The following is a 16,988-nucleotide window of genomic DNA, read 5'->3' as shown; positions in this document are numbered from 1 at the left end:
GCAGCCAAAATTGAAGGTTATAACACACACTTTTGGAGTTTCCGAGGTCCCGAGCTACAGATGCCACAAGATGCCTCCTAGGAACATGGGAGGGTGAGCATTGGAAAGGAGTCATGTGGCTTGGAACCAATATGTGTATGCCTTTACGTTCATTTCGAGGCAATTTTGGGTTTCAAGAGAAATGAAAAAATGGGGTATATTGTGCAAAAGTTTTCAGAGGCAATGCAAATGGTGCCAAGTACCCCACCCATGCAACGTTACAAGTCACGTCGGTACTCATAGGAATGTTTCGGGAGAAAATAGGACTAGGCCCGAAGAAGTCCAAAAATGTCGCAAAAATAGCCAACACTCTGAACTATATCGGAGGTGCACCCAACAAGACCAACTATGACTTAAAGCCAGAACACCACCAAGTATCACTAGTAGAATAATTTCTTATTGCTGTGGTGGAATTGTCGCGATTTTATCCATATACCGTAATAAACCATGTCAAAAAAAGGTAAATTAGAAAATACGCCTATTGTTATGGTTTCCACCCAAAACCGCAGCAATAGAAGTCAACAGGAAAAAAATTCAAATTTCGTTGACTGTTTGACCACTCTATTGCTGCGGTTTCGCAGCAATAAATTAAAATATTATTTTAATAATATTTTAATCTATTGCTGTAGTTTTTTTAAGGAACCGGGGGAATATCCTTTACAAGTTCATTACAATTTAGGCTTTTTAGCGCTCATACTCACGCCTCTCTCCTCATTCAAACTCTCTCTCACTCCTCTCATCATCTTTCAGTTTAAGACTCTCTATCACCTTGTCTCCTCTTTCATACTCTCTCTCACCCTCTCTCCTCTTTCAGACTCTCTCTCACGCCTCTCATCCTTCGACCCTCTCATCCTTCCACGTCTCTCGATCTATCATCTCTTTCATCCTCACCACCATGGCAAAGCAACACGCTCCATCTTCGTTCAACGAGAAACGTGCTAACATCCATGGCGAAGCAAAATACTGGAAGACGAATGCGACCCTTGTTCGCCGCCTCTGACGAGTTTGGCGGTGGTCATCCATGGCGAAGCAAAATACGAATTGTTAGGGTTTTGATTCCAATTTTTCTTGATTTTCGTAAGAATAATAAATCTTCTACTAATTTCGTTTTGTCGTTATCATTTTCAATGAATTGCATCAGTTTAGTGCTCACCTTGAATTAGGATTTTGATTTTTTTTATCTTTTCTCGTTTTAGCAATTTCAGTATTGTGCTCAAGTATGAATAGTGGTGGTATGTGATCATGTTTGTAGATCTGTTTTTTTTTTTTGGGTGAAGGTAGACCTGGTTTTTTTTAGGTTAGTGTTATAGGTAGATCTGTTAGTCAATTTTTTTTATAAGTTCTGTAAGAATATCATTTTATATAATATATGAATGTAATGATGTAAGTTTGTGTTATAGTTAAGTGTTTTTTTTTTTGCACTCACTCTCATTGTATATGAATATCGATTCTTTTTTTAGCTGTGGTACCTATTGTTGTGGTTGTTACCCAAAACTGCAGCAATAAGCTTTAATTTTTTTATAAAAAAAAAATACTTTTTGTTGTGGATTTGGATAGGAACTGCAACATGCAATAGGCAATTACCTATTGTTGCGCGGCTAAAACCATACCAATATGTCACTTAATCACCGTCGCAATTGAATTTCCACTAGGGTATGCACCCGGGTGTAGTCGAATAAATGAGGTCGGAGACCAGAATTCTCACCGACGACGGGAGAATCTTAATGTTATATTACTTTTTTAATATTTTCCCCTAGGTCTCCGGTCTCATTTATTTTATTTTATGAGTTATTTTTTAGGTGAGTCTGGTCTTTGACCTTCATTTATGGTACGAGCTGCACCCAAGTCTTTACTTGTCGGTGTTCTGACTATAAGTCGTAGTTGGTAGTATTGGGTGCACTTGCGCTATAGTTCAGAGTATTGAGGCTAATGTTGCCTTAAAAATATTATCATAATATAATTATGAAAAAGTAAAAGCATCTTCTATGAAACATTTATATGAATGTTTTTTTACATTAAAAGAAAAGGCACTTAAATCATGATTGAAACATTTATATTAATGTTTTTTTGCATTAAAAGAAAAGGCACTTAAATCATGATTGAAAGATCTTCTCTTTTAGTTCATATAGTCAAAGTTTGTTTTTTTAAAAATGACCACACTTAGTTATTTATATATGAGAAAAGAATTATGTTTTGAAATATTATATTGTTAGATTTGTTTCAATGTTTATTTTAGTAATATCTTTTTTAAAAAATTATTGATATGTGAGTCAGATATTGATGGTGAAATATGTACCATGGAAATCATCTAGAATATAAATAGGAAGATCTATGAGGAACGAAGAAATTAGGAGTTATATTAAAACAATCCAAGAAGCTAGGTTATGATTTGCATTCTCATTTATATATATTTTACTTTTGATTTGAGCTATAAGCATAGTACTATGTGTTTTAGATATGAAGGATTTTATCTTGGAGCAACTAGACATTATTTTTTGACTACATGGTAGTCCCAAGAGTTTTAAGTTTTTATGTGGTAGCACTTTTCACATGCAATTATATATGATAGCCTCAAGTTTTTTTAATCATTCTATTATATAGCTTTATTTGGTGATTTAACATTAGACATTTGTTATGTCATGTTTACTTGCTTAACTAAGATTAGTCCCTCAAACTAAATTGTTATGTTCTATCTACTTTTAAGTTCAAGTGGCCCAATTTCGTGTTGTTAAGGTTAGGATAATGCGAATTTCGTGTTTGGATAAAAAGCTCGATTTTTTTTGGATATTCAACTGTAGTATGCCATAAACAACTCAGTTTCACTCCTTTTGACCTTAATATTTGTTAGGGAGATGTGCTATGTTTTGTAGTTGGTGTGTTTATTGATTTCTTTGTTTTTAATTGCATGCATTTTATCCTGCCTATATATTTGAAGTAGATATTTCCAGCAACTTCAAAGGGAAGCACCTGTTGCAACTCTTGATTTTCACCAACTTCAGGCTTCCATCCATGGTCATATATAGCAGAACCTCATATGGTGTTCGGGAAGTTTCTTGAAGATGATGAGTTCATGTTGTTCGAAGAGAAAAGAAGAACTATAAAAGGAGAGATTAAGGGAGCATGATCTTTTATAGGTGAAAAAGGAGGGAAACGGGTTACGATTTGGGGAAGAGAAACTAACATTGGAGGAAAGTCAAAGGGTAAGTCAATAATTAGAGAATGTTAGGTTGATTAATAACAACTTTACGTCAAATTACCAAATAAGGTTATATAATAAAATAATTAAAAAATACTTGAGGCTACCACATATAATTGCATTTGAAAAGTGTTATATATCATATAGAAACTTAAAAACCTTTGACTACCATGTAAAATTTCCTTTTTTTTTTTTTTTGACAGCTAGACATGACAACTCATAAAATACTTTACGCTAGAGATGATCATATTTCTTGATGTTTAGACATTAAATCTTAGTTCGTTGTTATTATCTTTAACACAAATTAAAATCAAAAAGTAGTTTGCTTTATCCTCCTCAAAACAAGTTAATAGAAACATCATACTTTTCTTAGATTTTAGAACGAAAAATTAATAGATTGATCATTAAATCCATTATTTGAAGCTAACCGCAAAATATACTAGAGCTAGTAGAGCCACAAATCGAAATATAGGTGTGCCCCTCTACTTTGACAAATATTTCTTCGATTTGTCATCAAGTTCATTATCAAACTCCATTCTAGCCACTCACTAATGCTAACCCCTTCTATCAAAATCAAACTTATTTGTTCACCCACGCAAAATTTCTTAATTCTTATACTACAAATAATACTTTCTATAACAATTGAGAAATAACAAAATTATTTGCGTATAATGAAACCTTATCCAAGACTATCAATTATCGTAAATTTGGAATCATTATATTATTATACCTGGCTATTTTATAACCATTCATACTACACCCACACCCTCCCATGCACGTGCCACTTTTAAGCCCACATATTTTAGTCGCATCTTAGAACTTAAGAAGATAACATAACATAACCATCCATGCAATAACCTCCCAAAAAAAAAAAAAAAAAAACCTCCCAAAATTACGAGAATAACAAAAATAAAAACTGAAAATTTATTGAATTATGGGGTGTGCAACGTCTAAGAAAGTTGATGCAACGACGCCGTATATCTACCGTCCACCACCATCAAGTTTCGCCGTCTTCGACATAAACTCCATAGAAGAGCCATGGCTGAAGCTAGATAATAACAATGGTGAAAAACTAGAAGATAATAATGATCATGCAAAAAACCCTTCACACGTGCCAACTCCCTTGCTTGAGAAGCTTGACACGCTTGAGAAGGAGGATTCTAATGGGCCTCGTACGTGGGAGGAAGTCAGCAAGGCCTTAGGAGACTTCAAGAACAAGCCCACTCCCGGCCCGAAGCAGCCCAGCCCAGTACACGACCAGCCCATGAAGAAGAACTTCTCCTTCCACACACTTGCGGAGTTGGAAAAGGATAAAAAAAAAGGTGAGTTGACTCGGAGCGAGTCGTGTGGTGATGATAAGAACGAAGCTAAGAATCAGCTTGGTAGGCTTAGGAAGACTGAGTCAACTCGGGACGAGTTGCCGAGTCCGAGTGTTGAGTCGGGCCGGGTGAGCGGGTCGTCGTTGAAGGCGAACCCGTTTATAGTGAAGGATAGGTTGGAAAAGGAGAAGGAAGGGAAGGAGGCAGTTTTTGATAGGATAATGAAGAGTAAAAGGGACCCACTTAGTGAGTTTCCCGAGGTTTGTCCACCTAGTGGGGCCAACTTGGTTGTTTTGTATACTACTTCTTTGGGAGGGGTAAGGAGGACTTTTGAGGAGTGTAACCGAGTTAGGGCGATTCTAGAGAATCACCGAGTTGTATTTGATGAACGGGACGTGTCGTTACACGGCCCGTTCTTAAGCGAGTTGAAGGAGTTGGTGGTGGATAAAGGCGGGGCGGGTGTACCCGTCCCGAGGTTGTTTGTGAAAGGAAGGTATTTGGGAGGGGGTGAAGAGGTGGTGGAGTTAAATGAGTCGGGTCGACTCGGGAGGATACTGAGTTCGGCACGAGTTGAGAGAGGGCTTGGTTGGCAAGGGTGTGAAGGGTGTGGTGGGGCTAGGTTTATGCCTTGTTTGGAATGTGGAGGGAGTTGCAAGTTGGTGGTCCAAGGTGAGAAGGAAAGATGTCCCAAGTGTAATGAGAATGGGTTGGTTCATTGTCCTCTATGCCACTAGGATTGTCAAATGAAGGTTTAAGGGGAAAACATTTTGATGACAATGAGATATACCAATCTTTGTGATTATAGTTGTAACATGGGAATGATCAATTGTAAACTCTCTCTACATTGAACTATCATCATGATTGTTTTGTAAAGAATAGTTAAATCGTATGGATAATTTTGGATTGTCTCTTGGTCAATTTGTATACTTTACCATCATAGTTATAGGTCTCAATAAAATTATTAGCTCTTCTAAATAATTTTTGGAGTATCATTTTATGTATGGTTTATACAAATTGTTTTAGTTTATTTAAAAGGAAAAAAACTATAGTATTGTTTCTATTTAAAAGATTGTAAATACGGTTTACCTTCCATAACGAGATTTGCCCAAGATGTGGCCAGCATACTGAAAACTCGACCCATGTCATTAGGGATTGTCAAACCATAAACTCCATCTGCACCAAACTTTAAATCCCCCAGATAGGAGGCCCCAATTTCGAGTCCTGGATCAGGATTCATATGTTTGCTAGGGTAGAGTTTCGGGACCTTTGCTAGAATTGTGTCTTTCCCTACCTTTATCATGAGATATGGAAAGATCGTAATACGTGTGTATTTAAGAACACGGACCCATCCCATGTGAACTGTATTATTACCTGGGCCTTGAATATGGCGAGATTACTTAGCACCACTATAGGCCAAACTGCCCTTTTCTCCATTCCTACCGAGTTAGAGTTTACCCATTCCCAGGATCACCTCATGATACATGTTGATGCTTTTTTTAATTTATTGGGTCAAGGCAAGTGGTGGGGATTGGCAGTGTTGTCTACCAAGGTCAGTGGATCATGAAAACTCTTTGATGGCAAAGATTCTTGTAATTCTGGAAGCAATACACATAATGGAGGCCCACATTCTGAGGCCTTCTATTATATATTCTGATTGTTTGAATGCAATAAATCTAATTCACAGTGAAGAACCTGCGGACATATATTCCAATATAATCAACGCTTGCAGGCAGTGGCACAGGACACTGCAAGAGATTCTGATTAAGCATTATAATAGGCAGTTTAATTACGTAGCTGACAGTCTTGCAAAAGCTTGTAGGTCTATAGATGCGGAATGTGTGAAAACTAGGCTTTTTCCCAACTCCCCTGACCCCTAGTTGCCATGTTGGACACTTAATCTCGGATTGTAAAATTTTGAACTTTGTTATGTAAGATTTTGGTACTTTGTTTACCGAAAAAAAAGTTTGTATCCTTTGCCTTTGTTGGGAATCATATCGTTAACCACTTCAAAGCTCATAAAAGTTAAATTTTTTTCCCCTCAACCCAAAATATAAACCATCTATCTCAATTTATAATGTTATCCCAACATAGCCGCTTCAGTTAGAGGTGGCAAAATTTGAACCAACCCATCAACTCAATCCAATAATAATGGGTTGGATCAAAACTTTTAAACTGTTTAATTAAAATTGTTTGGGATAGGTTAAAATTTCCAAGCTGAATTCAGCACATATATACCCATTCACTTAGATGGGTCAGGTTGGAGTTGGGTTGACTCACTAGCACGTTAATTTTTCCATCAAAAGAAAAAACCATTAAATGAACGATAAAAAAGGTTGCCTTAAATTTGGATTTGTCTTCTTGTTATTTATGGACTCCTTGTACTTTGAAATTCTCACGAGGTATACTTTAGTAATTACTAATCATGTAGTTGTTAATGGAAATTGGAAAATACTATTAAATGGATTAGTGGGTCGATTTCAGGTCGACCCATTTATTATAAAGTAGGTTGAGAATCTCAACCTATTTAAGTAAACGGGTCAACTCGAAACCTAACCTAGATCGATCCCTTTTGGCGCTAGCTTCAGCTCTCCGGTGGAGCACCATTTAAGATTCTTTCACCTTCTGAACTGCTGAAGCATCTCAGTCTCATACTCTCACCCCCTAGTTTTATAATGGCTGATATTGGAAGACAAAAGGAGGGACAATTTGCAAATTGATGGCTCTTGGCAGGCCAGTAGTTGCGGGTGTGCAAAGAACCCCTCCGCACAGGGGCCCTGGTCCAAAATATTTTGGTTTTATTTGAAAGGGCCCAATTTGAAAAATATCATGCTGTGTATAAACGGCAAACGTTCCACATCTTCGTCTCCGAACTCCTTAATTCACGCTATGCCTTATCATCTTGATCAATCTCTTTCACCAAAAATTCAACCTTCCATATATTTAACTTTAGTATTGTCATCAATACTTTTTCATAATTATTAATAATAAAATCAATCCATCAATTAGTATTGATTCTCCCTACTCTCTATGAAAAATTATGATCCTTTTCTATCACTAAGGGGAAAGAAAGGGTCCAATTTCTATTATAGAACAGGGTTCTGTAAATATCCTAGACAACCCTTGCTCTTGGAAGAAGCGCAACCACACAGTTGGTATTGCTTGGTTTCTAAATTACCATCCTTCCCCTGGTCTCTCTGGAGGACATCATCTTCTTGCTCAAACAGCTTTACAAGCTGAGGTTTTGACTTTCAATCGTAGCAACTTGTGAAGTTGTCATGAGTAGCGATGGTCGTCGGCTAATACACAAGAGTGGGAACATCTGAACAGGGTAGTATTAGATCAAGTGTTCTTGTATAAAGCTTGTTCCACTAGTAGAAAAATACTATTAGTTGCCATTTTAAATGGCACATTTATTGCGGTTTTTTGTAGAGTATAAGGACAACAAAATAAGAAAATAGTTTAGACTAGATTTCGCATAGAGTTGATAATGAAACCTCAAATTATCAGTCACAAAACCTATAATTGCTATGTCGAAACTAAAATTTTGGATCTGGCACCACTACTAATAGGATGTTGTTTTGGTGTTGGATTTGGAGCAGCTTGGGGAAGCAAACTAATAGCAAATGATGACAAATCTTCTATTAATATATCCACCGTTATTTGTGTCAATATGATTTAGGGTAAAATCATACAATTGTAACCTTTACTCCTAATAAATCTATATAACAACTGAATAAAAGTACATGATTCATCTAAGTTAACGATCATTTCGACCAAAGTATAAAACAACAAGAAGCGTAAGCTAAGTTAGGCAACAATCAATCACATGAAGTTATGAAATACTTGTATTCTTAAGACAAATTTGGGGTACAAATAGCATGCATCTAATCTGTAAATCATCATAATTTACATACAAGATACAAGAATACACCCTCATGCAAGATACTACTACAAATTACACCACAAAATTTTACAAGTTACACCACAAAATAAACATGTGAAAGGACCATCTCAACCAAAAACTTAAGCTAATGGTTGGAGTTCTAGGAAAATAAACATGTCAAGGGACCCACTCAACCAAAACCTTAAACTAATGGTTGGAGTTCCAAGAATATTATAAAACTCTATCACACCCCTTTACGCGAGAGCGTAAGAAGAAGGTAGATGAGATTTGAACCCTTGACCTTTATGTCATGCTGGCTCCGATACCATACTGAAAGAGCAACGCAACTAAAAGGTTAAGCTAATGATTGGAGTCCCAGGAATAACATAGTGACCACTAATAGATTAAAAACAGAGCATTAACAAGCAGTTAGTCTCCCAGGAGTTACCGGACTTTTGAAACCACTAGTAATCAAAGCCATTGATCTCCACCTAAAACTCCTTTCGGGCGATTTCTCCGATGACTTTGCAGCCGATCTCATCATCTGAATTAAAGCCTCAGCATTTTCAGATAACATTTCCTCCAATTCTTTACCATCAATCGCCATTTTCACCCTCCAAACACCATTTCCCCTAGACGGTAAAACCTCAAAAACAGAGCTTTGATCCTTCCTAAAGCTCAATGACCCATTAGCCGATACCGGTGTGCCGAAACTCAAACTCTTACTGCTAGAAACCCCAAATGGCATTAGATAGTAAACTTGACCATTCATAAGAAGCTCATCTTCAAATAATGGCAATGAGAGGTGACCCTTCTGGTAAATTCCATAACCCGGGAAATCATCGAGAACTTCTTGTGCTAGCTTAGGGCCTTTGATCTCGATAACTCGACCCGAATCCGTCATGATTTGAATAGAGGTGCGTGTTCTATTACATGATGATGTTGAGCTTTTTAGAGAGCAATTACCCATTTTTTTGTACTGGTTAATTTATATATATGTGTATATGGGTTTGAGATTGAAGAAATGAGAAAATGAAGATGACATATATAAACGATAGGGAACAGGGAAATTGCAATTGGGGTGTCACGGGAAGGAGAAATTTGAGGGAAGATGTTGGAAAATTAGGGAGTCTTTTTACTTTGAAAATAAGTGCGGCGCAAATTGAAATTATGGAAGTATCGACCGTTGGAAAACAACGGCCTGAGGAGGGTAGTTTAACTTCACCAGACAGTTAGATACCAATTATGAAGTACTTATATAAATATATAAATACTACTTTATCCTTGGGATATGCAAAAATTACTTCATGTCGCTAAAGTTTGCATTTTTTTAATTTTTTTGGTGTACTTCAATTGTTTATCAAATTATCTATTCACATAAACTTCTCACAGGACTATAAAAATCATAAAGAAAGCAATTACTCACGATTAGGTCGTTTGGATTGGAATTTGGATTTAGTTTAGGTCATTTCGTGTTGGTTCGAGACGTTTTAATTTAGGTTTTGATTTTGATTCCGTTATTTGGCGATTCAAATCGGTTCTTTTTGGATCGAGTTCAATCGTTTCAGGTACATTCTTGGTTTTAAATTTTGTTAGGTTCTTTGATGGTTCAATACATGATTTTTTCTGAAATTTGTTTTAAGAGCTATATATATCATTTTATTAAAAAGTCAGCATTCATATATTTAAGACTAATGTTAACAGTCCATAGTATTTTTCTTCACAAAAGAAAGTTCATAATAGTTATAATTAAATTCAAAACTAGGGGTGTTGAAATTTCAGATTGGTGAAATTGCAATCTAAATCCGATCCAAAAAAGCATATATCCGATTTCAATAATCGGATGTCCAAAATGTTAAGCGGGGAAGATTGAAGGAGATGGGACACCAGTAGCAGCCACGAGCAGCTACTGCTCGGAAGAGGAGAAGGAAAAAAGGGCAACAACAATAAGGGTAGAGGCTTTGACAGCTTGCCAAGGCAGTAAAAGATTAACATCGAAACGACGGCGCAGGATATGAGACAATAGCAGCAGTGCAATACGAGTCGAGAGAGAGGGAGAGGAAGAGACTGATGAAACAATCGTTGGTTCTGACGGGAGCTCAGTCGAAGGTCATCGAGACATACATTTAGGTCTCTCATGGGTTGCCTTTGGGCCAACTTGTATTGGGTTGTGCACATCATAATTTCGGCTTTAATTCGTTCCTGCCTAAGTCACTGTTAGACTTGGACATGGGTCAGGTCAGGCTTGTACACGGGGTTGGGAAAATGACGGGTCGGGCCAGTCCCTGGCTCGTGAGTGGCGAGTCGTGCCGGGCCCGGCCTGACATTTCTAGATTTTGTCCACGGGACGGGCTCGTGCCTCCTGCGGGCCTGGCCCGTATTTTATGTTTTTTGTGGATTTTTGATAGATTTAGGCTAAAAAACAAAGGAAAGGGACGTTTCGCCGGCGGGCCATTCGGGCGGGCTTGTGCCGATGCGGGTCTGAAATAAAATTTCTTGACCGTGACAGGCCCACGCCCAAGTAGCGGACAACGGGCCAGGCCTCGAACGGATTCGTGTTGGGCTGGGGCTCAAGTCGTGTCGGCCCAGCCCATACCCACCTTTTAATCTACTTGTTCCAGATTAGGTTGATGTTATTTATTAATGCATGATGAAAAGAATCTTTAAACTTCGGATAACAAACAAAATTCAGTCATAAATGCAGTTGCGCAGCATGCGACCTGATGCGTTCCATGCACCAAAATGCGCAAGCAAAACATCAAGACAGTCAGCAAAATTCAAACACACAAAGGCTGGTGCGTGTCGCACATCGGGATTGCGCACCGTGTAATGATATTAATCTCATCATGCGTTACTCATTTTTCCTATAAATAGACCTCGTTCCATTTGATTTTGAGACAGATCTCCACACGACTTTCACACTCAAGTATATGTTAGAATTCCCTCAAATACTTCAAACATATAATCAAAACCTTCAATTCCCATCAAATCTCCATTTGAGCTCCACGATTCCTCCTCCTATAGATCGTTATACGAGACTCATGCGACAAAAGTATAAATCTTGAGGGTCAATCCCAAAATATGTCTTATTATACTAACAATCTACTTTTCAGTATGTCGATTCTCAAATAATTCATGCTCGCGCTCTTTTATATATTCTATAATTTCTTTTCAATGTTTCATTTTTTATATTTTTATATTCTTCTATCTACCATATCCATGCGTAAATGTTTATTGTTTCCAATACTGCTCATGCTTATAATTGCTAGTAATTACACGACCGAAATTAATGTTCTAACGCCTAATCAGATAATTTGGACAATTGATTTACAATCCCTGTAATTGGATTATATTGCTTAAATAACATATCATGAAAAATTAGTCCTTTGTTTGTTTAATACACAAATATAGATTAATTTGTGGAATGCTTAAACAAATTGAGGGGTTGTCGTTAATTGCATAAATCTAGATACATGAATCATATTAAGTAGATGCCAATAATAGGCGATATTTGATTCATGATCATATTCGTAATACCCTCACCACCGAACTCAATCTTTGGCTCATTGACTAATTATGAAGACATAACGAAGAGATCTACATTGGATAAGTCCCTAAGATATCCCTATGGCTTCACAATATCCAATTAGATTTATGAGTATCCTTTAAAGACTTATTGACAACTTCTTTTACAAAACGAAATTCAAAACTAAAACCCTTTGCAATAAGGTAGTTAGATCCGCGCTCATCCTATGTAGACGATAAAAATATGCCTACAATGCCCGATCCGACATTTTTCAGATATCTTATTCGAAATTTTCGAAACTAAAAGACCGGATTGGATATCCAATTTTTCATATCAAATAATTATGAACAACCCTATCCTAAATAGTTTTTTTTTTTTTGGTCTTTAATATGAACCAATATAACCAAAGCTTATACATTACACATTTCGGATTTTTCGTGTCAAATTATTGAGTTGGTTCAGTTTAGACCGAGTTCAAGTTAATTAAATTCAGATTGATTCAGTTCGAGACAGATAAGTTTGGGAGTATACTTTCATCGGGTCAAGTTAGTTTGTGTGAAAAGTCAGATAACGACTTAAAGAAAATATACTTCATCCGTAATAAAATAGATATTACAATTTGACTTTCACTCTTGTCAATGCACTACTTTGACCATTAATAACCTTAATTGTGTATTAGGAAAAGTATAAGGCATTAATATTATAAAAGTATATAATGAGAAGAATCCAATAATATATTATATAGTAACAGTTGATTTGCCTAAAAATAAAAAATACATGGCCAAATGTAATAGATAAATAATGTTATTTTAAAGTGTAACATCTATTTTATTACGGATAATGTATAATTATTATGATTTTTTTGTACTTATTCTTTTCCTCTTTGAATGAATCGTAGTGTCTAGTGTGAGTTAGCAAAATGCCATTAGCCGGCTTGATATTTTAAAATATCGACGATTCAACTTAAATTCACATGACATGGTAGAGTGTAGACTAGTTGATCTGATAGCACCTACTCCGTGGAATAAAATTTGCTGGTAAAACCCCCCATTATCATTTCCTAATACCTAACCACTCTTTCACAATATCACAATTCACAATTAATACAAGTTATTTTGGACTCAAAGCTGGTAGGTCAAACAATAAAATAATCCTCCTGACCAGAAACGTATATATGAAGTAGGTTACAATTTTTTTTATATATATTATTTACTTTTATTAGTAGTAAAAAGTAGGTATTGTAGTAATTGTAGTAAGTGTTGGAGTTGTAAATTTTAATGACATTGACAAAAAAATCTGCAATTGCTTAATAATAATAATAATAATAATAATAATAATAATAATAATAATAATAATAATAATAATAATAATAATAATAATAATAATAATAATAATAATAATAATAATAATAATAATAATAATAATAATTTCTTGGACATTAATAATAATAAGAATAATCAAACAGAAAAATTCAGATCAGAAAAGTTCAGATAAGATTAGACCAGAATAGTTCAGATCAAATCAGACCATATCAAAAAAGTTTAGATCAGACTAGATCAAAAAAATTCAAATCAGATCAGAAAAGTTTAGATCAGACCAGATTAAATCATATCTGAAAAATTCAGATCATACCAGACGAAAAGAACATAGCCATAAGCTAGCTACATTGGAATTTTAGCAACTTAATTAAGGAACTAATTTTGCCAAATAATTATGCTAATTAGCTACCTTATCAGTTTCAGCTACTACCTTATTAGTTCGGCTAACTTATCAATTTTAGCTCCTTTCCAACTAATACCGCCAAACAGATGTCTATATAACAATATTAATGTTTAGAAGAAATATTAATAATTCGTATATATACATGAGTCCACAAAAATTTACTAAAATTTAGACTTCAACATTCACGCAAATTTAATTTAAATTTTGTAATACATGCATCTATCAGATGGGTGCTATACTAGTTATTTAATAAAATAAACAAAGGAAAAGATCTTCTAAGCATCATATTGTTCCAGTAAACAAAAGAATTTATTTTTGTTATCACAAATAAACTACATGCGCAATACAAATTACAAATTGAAAGGAAATTCAAACATATAACCTATTGTATACAAGCCTTCAATTATGACTACTAGATCAATACCTTATTGATAGAAAATTGATTCTAGATAATTCATTGAAAGAAAATCTCGGGAACCCATTGGTGTGTATTAGACACAATAACAAAATTTACGAAGTGAATTAAAACAATTGTGATAAGTAGGTGCCCCAAACATAATCATTTATGTAAACAGTTAAGTTATCAATAACCTCTAATTTGATTTTGCAAACTCATTTGCTAAATAACGCCATGAAATTTCCTATTTACGTACTAAATACGTGTATAAAAATACAATTTTGTTATTCACTTCCCCTCCCTATCTCTTTTCTCATTCCTCACCTTTTTTCTTCACTTCCCCTCCCTATCATCTTCCACATCACCACTACCTCCAGTATACCTCCACCGGCACACCACTACCACCAGAGCCGCCGGCACACTACCACCACCATAGCCGCCGGAAAACCACCTTTCATATCTCCTCTGCTTCCCCATTTCAATTTACAAAAATAATCAAAAAAAAAAGTTGGAGAGGCTCCCACCATGGACGCCCCACCACTGGTGGAGGCGTCCATGGCAAGCGCTCCAACACAGGGTGAGGCGCCTGTCATGGACGCCTCCGCCAGTGGTGGGGCGTACATGGTGGACACCTCTCTATTTTTTTTTTTTAAAAAAAATCAATTCCAAGATTTGGATGGTTGTGGTAGTCCGCAGCTAAAACTAAAAGACGTTAGAAAGCTTTTTGTAAAGATCCCGATACCGGCCGGCTCCCTGACCGAAAAGACCTAACGATGTGCCAGCGGCTCTGGATGGCGGCGTGATGGTGGTGCGGTAGCAGCGGCACAAGTGGTGGTGGTGGTGCGGTGGTGTGGATGAAGTGAAGGAAGGGGAGAAAGAGAGAAGAAAGGTCATTGGTGGTGTGGCGTGGTGGGCATGGTGGTGGTGACGGTGCGGCAGCAGGAAGCAAGTGGTGGTGGTGGTGTGGTGGTGGTGGCGGTGCGGTAGCAGGACGCAAGTGGTGGTGGTGGTGTGGTGGAAGTGAAGGAAGGAGAGAGAAAGGGAAAAGAAAGGTAAGTACACAAATACAGTATAAATACAACGTAAGAATTAAATATGACTAATATTGTCAATTTTATATTCTAATCCAATAATTTTATCAAAAATTTACGACTACAATAGTGGCTGGTTGCTGTTAGTGGTTAGGTTGATAGGTGAAAGACTTTCAACATAATTGAACACCCCTAAAGTGCCATTATAAGATTCAAGAGGTTTAACTTGGACACCATTATTCTCTTCCACTTGATTATCATGAAGCCCATATGAAACCAACCGTCCATTATTATCACCTAAGAAAATCCTTTCATCATCTGAAATTCCAACCACACCAAACTCAGGATCAAGAGTTTGTGTTACAATTGATACATGCAAGTCCCAAGAATCCTCAACACCATACTCTTTCATTATCCAAACCTCAATATTTTTCTTCTCAAGAAACCTTGCAACAAAACAAATAGTCTCCTTAAACACCCAAACACTCATCTTTGGTTGTATTGAATTATCGTACAAAATTGGAGGTCCACCCATTACTTTAAAAGAGTGATCTACCATACTAAATACTAGTACACAATATGCAAACTCCTCACCCTTATGTTCATCTCTTTTCACACCTGACCAATGACAAGCTCCATGGATAAAGTTGTTGCAAAATTCTGGATCAGAAACAATATATGGGAAAGCCAAACGTACATCTTCACCTAAGCTATAGAAACAATATTTTAGACAACAAATATTCGTCCATAAATCATTGGCATTATTATACACCCTTACATGCCAAAATTCATCGGAAGGCCACTTATATTGCGAGATCCAGTGACAAATAACAACGACCTTATAATCCTTGATGGTGTGATCGTATCCGAATCCGAAATGAAAACCTTCTGGTCTACACACCTCGTCGCCACAATCATATACTGAAGCCCATGTTGTAGATAAAGGGGAAACGGAAAGGAAACAGGAGGAAGTATATGTTTGTAGGATCGAGTAGCAGGATTCCATAAAATTAGTGTACCACCAGATATGGGAATTAGTCTATGGAATATACAGTAAATTCCATTAACATGGCCTATTATATGCATATCACTAATAAGAAGATCAGCATCAGATTCTTTAACTCCGGGGAAAAATTCATCAATATTAACACCTCTAAATACCCAACTATTATCATCAAGAAATGGAGGAAGTTGTAGATAATCCTCCTCAAGTAATAATAATTCTGATGATGATGATGATGATATTTCAACAAGAGGTTTTGTAATTGGATCTTTGCCAAAACAAAGTAGCTTACTTTTTCGAGATCTAATTAATTGATTATAACGAGAGATGAAGGATGGTTTTCCAGTAAGAGAATACCATCTTTTACAAACACTCTTGAATCGGAGAATAGATTTAACGGGTAATCGTAAAAGAATTTCTACCTCAACATCATCTGGGGCTTGTATAGATAATGTTGCCATTATTCTCTTTCTTTCCTAACGTGCAATTTGTGTAAATTTGTTTTAAGCTAATCAGCTAATGTATGTATTAGCCTTTTTTACACGCGATGTTGGGAACCTACATCCCATCCAATCCTTTTATAGGTAGACAGTGGACAGTAAACAGTAGACCTAATATCTTTTAATTAGGGCTAAAATTTAAACTAACCACACCTGGAACTTTTAGATCACGTAAAACTTGCTTCCTGATTCGAAACTGTTTCAAAGTTTATGATAAGAATACCTTAATGAAAGTAGAATATTCAACAAAAATTAAGGTTAGGAGTTGTTCTCTCCGATTTATTTTCACTTCAGTTAAATTGTTTTATGCAGAAGAAAATAGCCCTGTGAGAGTTAGCCAATACCAAAAATAACCGGCTTTATTATCCAATA

The 16,988-nt window shown here is 36.2% G+C and overlaps 3 protein-coding genes across 3 annotated transcripts; 1 reads left to right on the top strand and 2 right to left on the bottom strand.

Moving 5' to 3' along the window:
- The first annotated feature begins 3,798 nt into the window (after positions 1 to 3,798).
- On the top strand, positions 3,799 to 5,532 carry LOC104884902 (uncharacterized). Its single transcript, XM_010669604.4, has one exon. It carries the CDS (start codon positions 4,170 to 4,172, stop codon positions 5,286 to 5,288), a length of 1,119 nt encoding a protein of 372 aa, XP_010667906.2. The 5' UTR covers positions 3,799 to 4,169; the 3' UTR covers positions 5,289 to 5,532.
- A 2,820-nt stretch (positions 5,533 to 8,352) lies between these two features.
- Positions 8,353 to 9,615, bottom strand: LOC104884903 (hypothetical protein). The gene has a single exon (XM_010669605.4). It carries the CDS (start codon positions 9,405 to 9,407, stop codon positions 8,856 to 8,858), a length of 552 nt encoding a protein of 183 aa, XP_010667907.2. The 5' UTR covers positions 9,408 to 9,615; the 3' UTR covers positions 8,353 to 8,855.
- A 5,619-nt stretch (positions 9,616 to 15,234) lies between these two features.
- On the bottom strand, positions 15,235 to 16,577 carry LOC104884905 (uncharacterized). The gene is made up of 2 exons (XM_048645693.1): positions 15,892 to 16,577; positions 15,235 to 15,823 (listed from the first exon to the last, which is right to left on the bottom strand). Exons 1-2 carry the CDS (start codon positions 16,575 to 16,577, stop codon positions 15,235 to 15,237), a joined length of 1,275 nt encoding a protein of 424 aa, XP_048501650.1.
- Between the last annotated feature and the right edge of the window lie 411 nt (positions 16,578 to 16,988).

Source organism: Beta vulgaris, chromosome 5 (assembly GCF_026745355.1).
Source record: "Beta vulgaris subsp. vulgaris cultivar EL10 chromosome 5, EL10.2, whole genome shotgun sequence".
NCBI lineage: Eukaryota > Viridiplantae > Streptophyta > Magnoliopsida > Caryophyllales > Amaranthaceae > Beta > Beta vulgaris.
The sequence above is the reverse complement of the archived record's forward strand: the minus strand, read 5'-3'. Positions and strand labels throughout refer to the sequence as shown.